Here is a 14,140-nt window from a genome sequence, read left to right on the forward strand (position 1 = left end):
AAGTGCCAGAACATCTGTCTGCGGAACGTGTGAATCAGCAGCGTTTTTTCTACTGGTGAAGCTTATTGGGTTAGAGAGAGCATTTCAGCTGAGGTCTTCTGAAGGGAGAAGCGGAAGACTTCCTCTGCTTGCCACGTAACATATAGGGGTTGCTAACCTCAACTGAACACAGCAAACAGTTAATGTCTGTTAACTTTTTTTTAACGTATGATTTCCTTGGTTTGGACAAATCCATCTTGGCTTTGCTTCTGACAAAATAAATTACACGGAATAACTTTTGAATACACTTTGTTACCCCCACCCAGACATGATCTATTTCACTATCTTCACAACAACTGATTCTGCCTTTTCCTCACAGAAATTGAAAGATGGTAACTTACCAATTACTCTCTTACATAAACAAGTTTGAACTTGTACACAGCGGAAGAGGCTCAGACAGGCACAACATCTACTGAACACTTTTCAGTACCATACCAACGTTCCTGTTTTTCAGGCAACCATGAGACTCTTCTTTAATAGATTTGTCATTTCAGTAAGAAAGCTGTGGCCTGTGCTACTCACAGCAAGACTTCAAAGACTGTTTTACACTGTTACTTTCATATCAAATATTTTCTGGATTTTATCTCTTGTCTGCTTCAGCTCAGCATTGTTTGAAAGAAATGATACTTTCTTTTTCCCCCACTTATCTTGCATCATCAAAAGTATCAAATGTTCTCAGCAAAGGCCTGCTATGTATCTTCTAAATAGCTGCATTTTGGTCTTCACTGTAAGCCGATCTTCCCCCATCTTTACGAACAAGAATGAAGGCTTTGGTTAGATTTTTTTAAGCTCTGTCTCGACAGTTTTCCACATAACTCCCGCCATACAAAGAACCTCAGTCTTTGGCCAACCCAGGTTTATGAATGGCCACATTGTACCTCGCATTCTTAACTCTTCCTTCTTCCAAAAAGCTGGAAGCTGAGGGCTCACGACGGAAAAGGCAGGGATGAAACCCCCAGACTCCCGGCCCTCGCCAGAGGGGCTTCCTGCCCTTCCCGAGGGCAGGGACGGAAAGCCAGCCGCACACGGGGGAGAGGGCGCAGCCGCCCCCGCCAGGCTGCATGGCGACGCTCCCCTCAGGGAGCCCGCGCGACCGTTCCCTTAACGGCCCCGGCTCGCGCGCCCCGCGCGCAGCAACCGCCGGCCGCGCGCGCCCTCCATCCCTTCCCGCCCCGGGCGGGCGGCAGGGAGCGGGGCAGGGAGCACACACAACCCCCCCCCCCCGGCGCCCGCTGCCGCCCACTGCCACATCACCACGGAGCTCGGCCGCTTCTTCCTTCCCTCTCCTCTCCTCTCCTCTCCTCTCCCCGCCGCCCACCCCGCACGCCCATCTGCCCGCAGGCGCACCGCTCCCCGCCCGCTCACCCAGCTCGGCACCCTGTTGCTCAGCTTGACTTTCTTGCACTGGCTCTCGGGCAGCTCCATGGCCGCGGGGGCAGCGAGAGGAGGAATGGAGGAGGAGGAGGAGAACGCGCCTTCCCCACTGATGCTAGACGCGGATGAAGCCGCTGCCGCCGGGAAGCCGTGCCGCCTGCGCGTCCCCGCCCGCGGCTTGGCCAAAGGTGGCGCAGGGAGGAGCCGCGGCCCGGCGGGAGGGAGGGAGCAGAGCAGGGAGACCGATAGGAGCCCGGCCACGCGCGTGCGCCGGGCCGTGACGCGCGCCAGGGTGGGCGGTGGCCGGGGGAGGCAGCAGCTTCCGCTGCAGCGCGCCCGCTGCTGCCCCGCCCCTGCTGGGCGGCCCCGGCCCGCGGGCCCCGGCGCTTTGCCTAGCGAGGCAGCTGGCTTTATTCCCGCCCGCTCCGCGCTATAGCGTTACAGCGTTTGGAAATGAAGCCGAGTGCAGCAAGAAGAGGCTGTTTGCTTGCTCCCACTGCCAGGGTCGCTTCGCTGGCACCAGGAACCCCGAAGCTCCCCACCTTCTCCAGTTACCGCGCAGAGGTGGAGGAGAGGTCGTTATGTCCCTGAGGCCATGAGGAAAAGCTGGGGGGGGACTGGCTGTCTCAGTTGTGAGGGGTCTGGAGCACAAGTCCGATGAGGAGCGGCTGAGGGAGCTGGGGTTGTTCAGTCTGGAGAAGAGGAGGCTGAGGGGAGACCTTATCGCTCTCTACAACTGCCTGAAAGGGGGTTGTGGGGAGGTGGGTGTTGGTGTCTTCTCCCATGTAACTAACCATAGGACAAGAGGAAACGGCCTCAAGTTGGCCGGGGGAGATTCAGGCTGGATATTAGGAAAAATTTCTTCACTGGGAGAGTGGTGAGACACTGGAATAAACTGCCCAGGGAGGTGATGGAGTCACCCTCCCTGGAGGTGTTCAAGGAACATGTGGACGAGGCACTGTGGGACATGGTTTAGTGGGCATGGTGGGGTTGGGGTGATGGTTGGACTTGATGATCTTACAGGTCTTTTCCAACCTTAGTCATTCTGTGATTTTTCTGTGACAGGGGCAAGCTAAAGACACAGCCAGAGCAGCGCAGCCTGTGCCCTGCCTTTGAAGAAAGACAGGGCTTTGCTGCAAAGCTTTGGCTTGGAGGTGATGACGCTCCGAGAAGCAGCCAAGTGGGCCCGGGTGGTGATGTAGTTATGAGTGACTGGGAAGGCAAGGACTGTTCCGATTAAATCTCCCACCTTACAAGGATTTCTCCAACAAACAGAGCTAATCCTGTTCTGCGTTCTAGGAAATGGCTCTTACTGCGAATTTAGAACCAGAAGTTCTTGGATTCTTACTTCCAGCACTCAGGTGCTGATCTTAAGGTGGAGCTGATGCCATACTAACAGGAGTTACAGCTGCTGTATAAATATTAGTCCATTTATATTAGTTCAAGAAAGGAATTGCTTTAGCACTTAAGTGCTAATCTTAAGGTGGAAATGATGCTGTGCTAACATGAGTTGCATTTACTGTAAAAATATTAGCCCATTTGCAATCTGCCTGTAGATTGTTTGTTCTCTGACAGTTTAAACAGGAAATAAAAAGGCCCTCTTTGTGGATGAATGTTTACTCTGGCTGTATCAGAAAGACATCCTTCCACAGATACTAAGGTTTTGAAGCATATTTTGAAATTCAGATTAAAAGCTTAAGATCCTTATGCAAGGTAGATGACCTCTGTGAAATCAGGAAAAATAGTTAGAAATGCTCTCAGGCTATTTGAAGGTCAGATAGAATTAATACAACATAACGAAGAAATACCACAATTGCAGTTACTGACTTAGGTTTGACTTGAATGTCAAGGTTGTACAGCGTGCTGCCCTGCAAGTAACTGTTCAACAGATGGTCCCTGGCTGTCCCTTATCCATTCTGACCAGGGTAAGAAGTGACAGAGGCAAGGCCTGGATTTTAATTAGCAAAATGCTGTCCTGCACAATGCTCTCCCAAGCACGGAAAGAGAACCAGCATACTGCCGTGGAACTGGGGGTTGAGCGCTTCACCCTGTTGACTATTCAGTTATGTCTAGGGCACACTTGGTTAACTGCACTTTGCACAACATTGTTTTACGTGTCTCAAGAGTAATTCTAAACGTTATTTGTGATCACAATCTTTTTAAAATTCTACTGTGGCTTTATTCTAACTGTACAGATACAGATTGGTACTGTTCATTCTGCAGTCTGAGAGACAATAGTGGGAAGACAAAAAGCACAGGCAGCCCACTTAACTATGCAAGTGACTTCTTACAGGTACATTTGGCTCCCCTGTAATACTCACACACTGGCTGGGAGCAAGGCACGTTGGATTTTTTTAAATGGTCTGCGTAGGAGATTTGTCTTGGTCAGCTGTTGGCCAGCAAGGAGTTCCATCTTATCGTGGGATTTTTTTGCCACCTAGTTTCTAAAGAAACCATGTTGGATTCTGATTTGTAGGTTCAGAAAATGAGGCTTTGAGCACAGGTAAAGTTTTAGGCAACGCTATTTACACTTTGGAAAACCACAAGGGAAGAAAATGCAGTTGTATTAAGATGTATGCACAATACTGCTCAGTCAGACGGAAGGCAGGGAGCTGCATGATTCGTTCCACAAAATACTGCAAAAAACCTGATGAATGGACCATACACTAGTGAGATCTGAAGTATGACTGCAAATATAGACACTGGTGGTCAGACAGATGACATAATCTTAGAGGTAATAAAAAACCATTTCTGAACAGCAATTCCTAAAACAGATCACCTTTTATGATTACTCTAACATTCTAAAAGAATGTATACATAGGTATGCATATATAGTATAGTAAAATATTAACGATATCATAAAGCCACGTGTGTAGGTGAGGTATATCAGGCAATAACCAACATTTACATATTTTACAGAGGCTAATGTCACAAGCATAGGTCGTGTTTAATCAGTTCTTGTCAATGCTGTTTCAGTGAAAATGTAAATTTACTTTTGATGTTCAGAAGTTTGACGTGTAAGTCCATCCAGAACTGCCCATGCGTTTTTCCTCTCTAACATCTTAACCTCGTTAAACTATTAAAAAGGGAGATGGGAAGAGCATTCTTTAAACACAGAAAGCAAAGATATGTTAATTTATACAAAGATTTGGGGAAAATGAACAGCCTATGAATTCTTTGTGAGGTTATGTGTAAGTTCTGCATGGGTATTAATGGGTAAGTTCCAGTTCCACTTCCCTGAAATCTTTTGTGATGGATTGATTGAGATATCCAAGCCAGATGTTTTCTGAACTTGAAAAGCAAATTTCTGTGGGAGCCCTTAGTGAAATTCAAATCAATGAACAACCTCTGGTGAATTGCTGTTATTTCTTAATCTGCTTCCTACCTGAGATGAAAAACTGTTCTCATGACAGCAGGTGCTCTTGCAAGCCTTCTGTATGGAGCTAATGTGCTGTATGCCTGTGCCCTAACTAAACGTTAAAGCCTGGTAAGAGAATGATGGCAGAAATTATATTATAAGCTAAATCTTTGGCTAGTCTGAGCCCCCCCAAAATGACCCATTCTACCTCTGGAAGAACCACCAGGATTTAGTATTCTTGAGTTGATTTTGATGCTGAATACTCCTTTCAAAGAGCTACTCTGTAAAATGACCATAATAAGTTTGGATTTAACGTCCTTGCAGGAGCAACAAAACCAAAACATCCGCTATTGTTGTGCTTAATTTCAAAAAGGAAAATTACATAAAAATGGAGGTACTTACTACTAGAATCTTTATAAGCAGCACGGGGACTAGTTAAAGAAACCATGCTGGATTCTGATTTGAAGGTTGAAAAAAAAAAGGCTTTGAGCACTGATAAAGTTTTAGACAAAGCAGCCTGCACCCACATAATACCACTGAAGAAGGACTGACAGCCCAGAGCAAATTCTACACACGGAAATGCTAACCAAACCAACTCATAGGGAAATCCTTTCAATTCTACACAGAGATAATGCCATAGAAAATAATTCTCTTCTGAGCTAGTTTCTTCATAGCCAGTTATACTATCTAATACCAGTCAACTCCAAACGTATGGTAAGAGTCCCACTGTGCATTAACATTCTCAAACACAGAGATACATGGTACTGTACAGTTTCCAGTAAAATCTGAGCTACTGACCGCATTGGGAAAAAGATAAGAAGATTCCATCTTAGGTTGTGTTCCAAAGAAATGTACAAATTTGCAGGGGAAAAGTCAGTTTTTTAAAGAAAAAATATTTCTTTAATCATAAGATTTAAAAAATTATGATGTCTGATACATACTTTTTAATATAGCGTTTCACCAGGCAATCTGTCCCAAGATGTCAATTGAAACAGCAGAGCTAAATCAAACTTTAGGATGTTCAAAAATAGACAAGATTATTTTGAGTAGCTTCCTGACATCAATTATAACATAAAAGGAATGTCTGAATTAGACTTGACTATCAACTAGAGTCAAATATTCTGCTGTTAAAGACTGACCGTCTACTGGTATATGACTGATATACAAACCCAGAAATGCCTTACCTATAAATATTATCTTTAAGATGCATGTTCTCTTATTTCTAGGTAGAAAAACAGTATTAATGAAGCATTCCCTAGAATCCACCTACTGTAGTCACTGTCAATAAAATGAGAAGTTAGGGTAGCAATTCCTTTAATTCTGGAATTGCTCCTTTGGTAAGCATTCTGATCAAATTCTCGTGACATGCCATGGTCATGTAAAGATGGATCTATTAATTTTTTTTTTTCTTGAAAAATAACCATAGCAGTATAACTTGGGTTGTCATGCAGGCTGTCTGCAGTTTAGCTTTTTATTTTCTTTTGAGAAAGATAGCATCTTCAATGCAGATGATGCTGCCTACATAGCAAAGGCTCATCACTGTGCTGTCAGGATTGTTTCCAAACTTTATTTCTCATATAAATCATTCTTCTTTTGACACCATTCTGGTAAGTGAGAACTTCAGAATGCCTTTTAAACAGACTAAACACTTTGTTCAAGCTCTTCTCAAGTATTTTTCAACACTGGAAGTAGGACCATGAAGCAATCTCTAATGGCTCTTAACCATAAATTCCTTATTCAGTGGTCTCCTGTTGGAGGTGTTATTTTTCTTCTGTCACCAGGTTTGTGAGTGGAAAAGATGACCCCGAAAAGCTACCTGAGGCTAACGAAATTAACAGGTGGATACTTCACCTGTGATGCAGCTTGGGTTTGCAGACAAGATATGCTCATCTACATACAAAATTCGCAAATGCAGGAAGTCCTGTATAACTCCCATTTTTGAGAAAGATGGGAATAGAGGAGGTATTTCTGGGAACCCATTCTCTGTCTTTAGCAAAAGCTTTTAATAAATTCTTTAATAATCGGACTGATATGTACGTCCAGCAGAAGAACAATCTGGCCCAGCTGTTTAAAGAAGCCACAGAAAGATCAGCAGAAATGCTAATAAAAACCCTGGGTGGTGAGAATACCATTTGTTTTCTGATACACTGCTGAATGTTCAACTCAGATTTCTTTTCATGTCCCACAATACTGAGGATTAGAGCTCTCTTCCCAATTATGTTGCCAGTATTCCATCTGCTGAGTTTGCTCTTTAGACAGATAAACTCACTCCGTGTGCCACCAGTGTTCAGAATGAAGTGGTCTGTTTTGGCCAGCAGTGAGAGATGATGATTGGTGGCCAGTTCCAGCTAATATAATGATGTTACGAGAAGCTGAACAGATGGCATACAAGGTGACAGGATACACAGCGACGCTGTGTTGTCCGATGGAAGGCTGTCTCTGACAAGTTCAAGAGAGGTAGATTGAGGGAGGTACTGGCTAGCAAAGATAGACAGCAAGGGGTAGTGCAGATACGAGGATTCTGGTTTAAAACACGGTGTTTTAAGGTTCACAGGGTGCTCACTTTGTAAAGTGCAATAAAATGCGATTTTAATAGGGAAACAAGGAAGCCTTCCAGGTGTACAGCAAAAGTGCATAGTGCACAGGTTTGAAAAAGTTGATCTTCATGCTCCATAGGCTGCAAAAAATGCACATCTGTAGAACGTTCCGAGGTCTGGCATTTCAACTGCTGTAAAAGCTCTGATGACCACTAGAGGTCATTCAATGAATGAGAAATAATTTAGGCTAGTGCCTTCAGTTTGGTGATTATCTGGTTTGGGGTTTATTTGTTTTATTTTGTTCTTTGTCGTTAAGAACATAAAAAGTTAACTTTACAAGAGAGCTGAGTACTGGATTTCTGAAGATAATCGACTATCCATGTACTCTATAGGTACATAGTGACTGTAGGTAGACCTAGGTGACCGCTGACATTTTCAGGAGCGCTAGTTAATTTGATTGGGAACGAGACACACACTTAGAAACCTGAACACTTCGCTGCGTGCTTCTCTGTGACTTTAGCTAATTAACACCCTTAAAAAAATCTGGTCCTAATTCCAATGTTCAAAACTGCAAAGATATTTATCTATATGACAAATGTCTATTTTCCATATAACTTTGTTTATTTTAAATGTAGGTACTATATAATTTCACCTTGTTGCATCAGTCTGACAGATACAAGGACAGGTGTATTGTTTATTTAATCATCAGGAGCAAGACTGAGAAACTCTAGACAGAGGGATCTCTAGTGAAGCAAAACTAAAGACAGGATAACTTTAAAGGTGATTTCTCTATTCCTATTAAAGTCTTTGTTCAACATTTGAAGAAAACTACTTTTTTCCTTTCTTTTTCCACATCTCTGGATGTGACATTATGTGGAAAGAGAAATCTTGTGCCAATCCTGTAAATAAACTCAACCTGGTGGGATCTCTGGGATTAGGAATGGAACAGAAGAAGGTTATCAGTCAGAAAGATAGAGAAGAAAACTGGGAGAAGGATAAGCAGTTACAGCTCCTGTCAGGTGAGCAAAAGGTGAAGAAGTGATATGCAACAGTTCTTACCCTAACGCCAAAGAAGGACCACCTCTTCTTAGCTATGATCCTAGTAGGAGAGACAAGCTGAGAAAGAAAGTGAACGTGAACTAACACTTTTGTCTTCTCGGGGATGAGGACGTACGGAGGACTTTCACACTTGTCAACAATCCCAGGACATAACGTCCCTAGGACTGTTTTTGCCAAATCACAACTGTTGAAAGGGAAGTTCCTTCCAAGAAAGTAGATGGTTTTCAACTAAAGTAAATATATCGTACATAAAGATTTGCAAAGTAATTTCTAATGTCGCTGTGCTGTTGAGTTGCTTTCTCACCAGCTACGAGTATTCTACCACTTTCTGTTTGCTACTCACTATCTACATCATTTAGCTTAATAATAGTTTTTGTCATTAGATCACAAATTTTCTTTAATGAGGAAAGCCCTTTCTCAGAAATATTTGTAATACAATTTCTTCTTCAGTCATTTGATTTGTTGCAAACGGAAAGTGAGCCATTAGAGTGGTTTTCAATAATTTATTGCTCTCAACGTGCAAATCCACCTCCTAAGAACAATACGTTTAGGAGAAAAATACCTATCTCATCTTGAAAAGATTTTTGGACAGCTAAATATTTTGGACAGCTAAATTGTCTCTAAATTGGAGAGACATGGATTGGGCAGATGGACCACGCAGTGAATAAGGAATTGGCTGGATGGTCGCACTGAAAGAGCTGCAGTCAATGGTTCAATGTCCAAGTGGTGACCAGTGATGAGTGGCATTCCTCAGGGCTTGGTATTGGGACCGGCACTGCTTAACATCTTTGTCAGCGACATGGACAGTGGGATCGAGTGCACCCTCAGCAAGTTTGCCAACGACACCAAGCTGTGTGGTGCAGTTGACATGCCGGAGGGAAGGGATGCCATCCAGAGAGACCTTGACAGGCTTGAGAGGTGGGCCCGTGTGAAACTCATAGGGTTCAACAAGGCCAAGTACAAGGTCCTGCACGTGGGTCGGGGCAATCCCAAGCACAAATACAGGCTGGGTGGAGAATGGATTGAGAGCACCCCTGAGGATAAGGACTTGGGGATGTTGGTTGACAAGAAGCTCAACATGAGCTGGCAGTGCATGCTTGCAGCCTGGATAGCCAACTGTGTTCTGGGCTGCATCAAAAGAAGCATGGCCAGCCCATCATGGGAGGTGAGTCTCCCCCTCTACTCCGCTCTGGTGAGACCCCACCTGGAGTACTGCGTCCAGCTCTGGAGTCCCCAACATAAGAAGGACATGGATCTGTTGGAGCGAGTCCAGAGGAGGGCCACAAAGATGACCAGGGAGCTGGAGCACCTCTCCTATGAAGACAGGCTGAGAGAGTTGGGGTTGTTCAGCCTGGAGGAAAGAAGGCTCCAGGGAGACCTTCTAGCAGCCTTCCAGTACTTAAAGGGGGCCTACAAGAAAGCTGGAGAGGGACTTTTTACAAGGGCATGTAGTGACAGGACAAGGGGTAATGGCTTTAAGCTGAAAGAGTGTAGATTTAGATTAGCTATAAGGAAGAAATTCTTCAGCATAAGAGTGGTGAGGCACTGGAACAGATTGCCTAGAGAAGTTGTAGATACCCCAACCCTGGAAGTGTTCAAGGCCGGGTTGGACGGGGCTTTGAGCAACCTGGTCTAGTGGAAGGTGACCCTGGCCATGGCAGGGGTTTGGCACTAGATGATCTTTAAGGTCCCTTCCAACCCAAACCATTCTATGATTCTATGAAATAGAGGGCTGTATCACAAGCATACCCACCTGTTGGAAACACTTGTAGCAGCCTGACTATCCATTTGCTATGATCAGTGGAATGAAATTTAACAAGACCAAATGCCATATTCTGCACCTAGGATGGAGTAACGCCGGCCATAAATATAAATTGGGAGAGGAGTGGCTGGAGAGCAGTCCTGCAGAAAGGGATCTGGGAGTGCTGGTCGACAGCAGGCTCAACATGAGTCTGCAGTGTGCCCTGGCAGCCAAGATGGCAAACTGCATCCTGGGGTGTATCAAACACAGTATAACCAGTCAGTCAAAAGAGGTGATTATCCCACTGTATTCAATGTTGGTGCGGCCTCACCTTGAGCACTGTTTCCGGTTCTGGGCCCCACAATTTAAGAAGGATGTGAAGGTCCTTGAATGTGCCCAGAGGAGGGCAACAAAGCTGGTGAAAGGGCTGAAGGGCATGTCCTGTGAGGAACGGATAAGGACTTTGGGTTTGTCTAGTTTGGAGAAAAAAGAGGCCGAGAGGCGACCTCATGGCTCTCTACAGCTTCCTGAGGAGGGGACGTGGAGAGGGAGGTGCTGAGCTCTCCTCCCTGGTATCCAGTGACGGGACACGTGGGAATGGTTCAAAGCTGTGCCAGGGGAAGCTTAGACTGGACATTAGGAAGCATTTCTTTACCGAGAGAGTGGTCAGACACTGGAACAGGCTTCCTAGAGAGGTGGTTGATGCCCCAAGCCTGTCAGTGTTTAAGAGACATTTGGACGATGCTCTTAACATGCTTTAACTTTTGGTCAGCCCTGAAGTGGTCAGGCAGCTGGACTACATGATGATTATAAGTCCCTTCCAACTGAAATAGTCTACTCTAGTCTAGTCTAGTCTAGTCTAGTCTAGTCTAGTCTGATAAAACCATGGAATATTTTGAGCATGTAACTGATGTTTACCCCAGGGGTTATTTCTTCTAAAGAAATTTTAAGAACAGTTACTCTAGTTATCTTTAGCAGTTTTGGCAAATACACAGAATTTCAAGTTCTATTTTTTTCTAAATGGAAATAGCAAGTTCCAAGATAAGTCATAAATAGAATGTTGCCCACAACAGCTTTAAAAGATGGAAAAAAACCAGTCTGTATGAACATGTTACAAGCTACAAGTGTTGTACACATGGATACTAAAAGATAGATTGGTGAGTTACCACAGAATCACTAAACTTTGAGAAGTAGCTTCATAAGAATCACCACTGAAAAAGTACATTAAAGGCTTCCAGAAGAGTATGGTCTGCTTGTTTGAAAACAGGACAAGGATCATGAAATGCATACTGGAAGGCAAAAGGTCATTTGTACATTATACCTCCATTATTTGTTGTTCAGTATCAGATCTTTTGACATAAGTTTTGGAGGAATACCCAGAACTACCAAAGCCACAAAGATGCTAACCATCCTTGAGAAACGAGTACTTTAAGTAAGTCTGCAAAATTACTACTTGACTCTAAAGATTTTTGGCTTGTCATTCTATGTTTCAATTTCCCATTCTGTAACTTACGAATAATCATTCTTTTTACTGTAGCTACTTAATTTGAGGAAAATGCTTTGAAACCGAAGACTTTTTATACACCCTAAATATTACTATGTCATATACATTACATAAAGTTATTCTACCATGGTGGCATTTACTAGTATAAAATTATAAAATGTATTTTGGTGGAGAACACCCACGGGCCAAAGCTAACAGCGACTCAAAACACATTTCTAGTTCAGTTCATAAAGTACTTAAATCCAGCGGCTCAAGAACCGGGAAAACTCCGATTTGAAATATTTAATCAAACTACAGACATTTTCCTAAAGGTTAAAAATACGGAATTATTTGACAGATGTGCAAGTCCGAAGCAGCTTTAACTGAAAGACTTTCTTAAAGAAATCTCTAAGGAATTTAGAATTCCTATTTCTCAGAATGTAATCCCCAATGGGATGCATTACCAACCAGAGTTATGAGCAGATCTGTTGTTGCAAGCTGTCTTGGTGATACTTCACGCCTGGAATTGGTCACTTCCTGTGGCCCCCCTTCTGGTTAATAGTAGCAGCAGCAGCAGTTAGTTGGTTGGTTAGTTAACTAACAGCTAACTTGGTTCCCAAGTAGCAATCTCTCACTTCAGTGCCTCGGACAGATGCTCGTCTCAGCCTGACTTTACTGTGGCTTTGGTCAGAGTGATACAGAGACCAGCCTGTGAAGTGTTTGTACCGGAATCTCTCACTGACTTAAGTTAGAACAGATCATTAGTGCACTTAATCAAATCAAAAGGAGCTGAAGGTTTTAGCCCTTTTTAAGAGGCTTTCAGCCTAGTAGCTAACAGGATCAATCTCTAAATGCTAGAGTAATCGTTTATTTCCTTTCATTCCTTTTGATGTCTGAGAACAATACTCTCTGCTATGCTGACAAACACACCAGCAGAATTGAAACAGGAGAAAAACAACAAAAAAATGCTGGCAGTTTAACTGTTCTTCCCTGTGGACAGTCAGTTTGGTCAGACCCATTTATCTAGTCACCTCGACTCCTCTCTGTCTCCTCAGAAGTTCTCTCTCATGGCTATAAACAGTGTAAAAAATGGGAGGGAGACTTTTATAAAGGTCTCTGAAACATAGACCTTTCAAACCTTTTCAACTTTGCAATCTCATTGGAGTAATCCTTTGAGTCACTGGAAGTCCCTAACCATAGAGCTTAATGAGATCACAAGGGCCATCCCTAGAAAAAGGTCTGAAATTGTCATTACTGTCTGAAAAAGACTACGCAATCTCTTGGGCAAACTCTTCTAGTGAGCAGACCAGATGGCATTGCATCCAGAATCTGGCATTCCATTCAGTGACAGCAGGTAATGCTTCCAGGCTGGTATCTGTCTGTTCAGCAAAGCTTCAATTTTGAATTGGGGGAAGACATCCTGAAAAACATAGCCCCAAGAATGATGCCTTGGAGGCCTTCCGAACAGGACATATTGAGGTGGGAGAAGAGTAAAAAGAGCTTCTTTCATCATCATGTGAAGAATGAAGAGAGGAAAGGAGGCAAAGAAACCAGAAGAGCAGCTATGTATCTGGCAGGAAAGTTCTTCTGAAATGTCAGCCTGTAAAATATCTCAGTAAGAATGAATCATTACTTCATGAGCACTGTAAGCATGTGTCTTTATCATGAATCTTTCTTTGCTGTAATATCTTTCTGCCATAAACACTTCTAATCATATTAGGCTTTCTCCCCAGTATCAAATGGTTCATTTAATATAGAATCCAATCAGATAAATCGGATGACTGTTAAACATTGTTATGAATATACTGTGTCTATGTGCAACACGTTTGTACTCATGTACCTATTATAAGGATTTGAGTAATCTGTCTGATTATGAACTGCATTTACCTTGGTCTTAAAATATTGATTGTAAGCCCATATGTCATTTCTTTACCTGCATTTTGAAGCAGAATTCTAAAAGAAGTCGGCATAAGATCCTAACATTTTGGCTATTACCTTTTGGACAAGGAGATGTTTGTATTACAACATACCCTTTCTAGTCCGCAGCAGGAGAAAAAAATGGGGCATTTAAGCTACATATCGCCTGGTTCCAGAAGGTGATGACAAAGATAAAGAAGTCTTATGGAAGAGGGGCTGAGAACTTAAAAAATAATAAGCACTAATCTACTTGGGCATTTTCATCTGAAGCAGGTAGAGCAACTGCAGGAAGGAGTCCTGTCACATTGAACAGATAGGCTTATAGTAATTTGAAAGAAAAAAGTGCATTGCATTTAGATACTGTTTTCTAACCAATAAATCTGCCACCTTGTAAGACAAGACAGATCATATTTTAGTTCTTTTGCCACTCCCTAAGTCTTTGCCTTCACATCTGTGTATGCCCAAAGAACTGAAACATAGCCCAAAATGTCCATGCAAGTAGAATTCTTCTTGAAAGTGTGCTTAAACAACAAAGGAGCTTGAAGAGTCAACAAGAGGCACAGGAGTCCGTTTGTTGAACTGTATGTTCGGTTTCAGAAGAGAGCATTAAAGTTTGCACCTCACAATACAAA

General features: G+C 43.3%; 1 protein-coding gene across 2 annotated transcripts in view; it reads right to left on the reverse strand.

The window, feature by feature from the left end:
- Positions 1–1,467, reverse strand: part of PAPSS1 (3'-phosphoadenosine 5'-phosphosulfate synthase 1) — a 47,148-nt gene extending 45,681 nt beyond the window's left edge. For both annotated transcript variants that reach the window (XM_059817571.1, XM_059817572.1), the window contains exon 1: positions 1,405–1,467. In XM_059817571.1, the coding sequence (XP_059673554.1) occupies positions 1,405–1,464 (60 nt within the window). In that variant the 5' untranslated portion in view covers positions 1,465–1,467. The remainder of the gene's footprint in view (positions 1–1,404) is intronic.
- Positions 1,468–14,140: the final 12,673 nt, after the last annotated feature.

This window comes from Gavia stellata, chromosome 5, assembly GCF_030936135.1.
Source record: "Gavia stellata isolate bGavSte3 chromosome 5, bGavSte3.hap2, whole genome shotgun sequence".
Taxonomy (NCBI): Eukaryota; Metazoa; Chordata; class Aves; order Gaviiformes; family Gaviidae; genus Gavia; species Gavia stellata.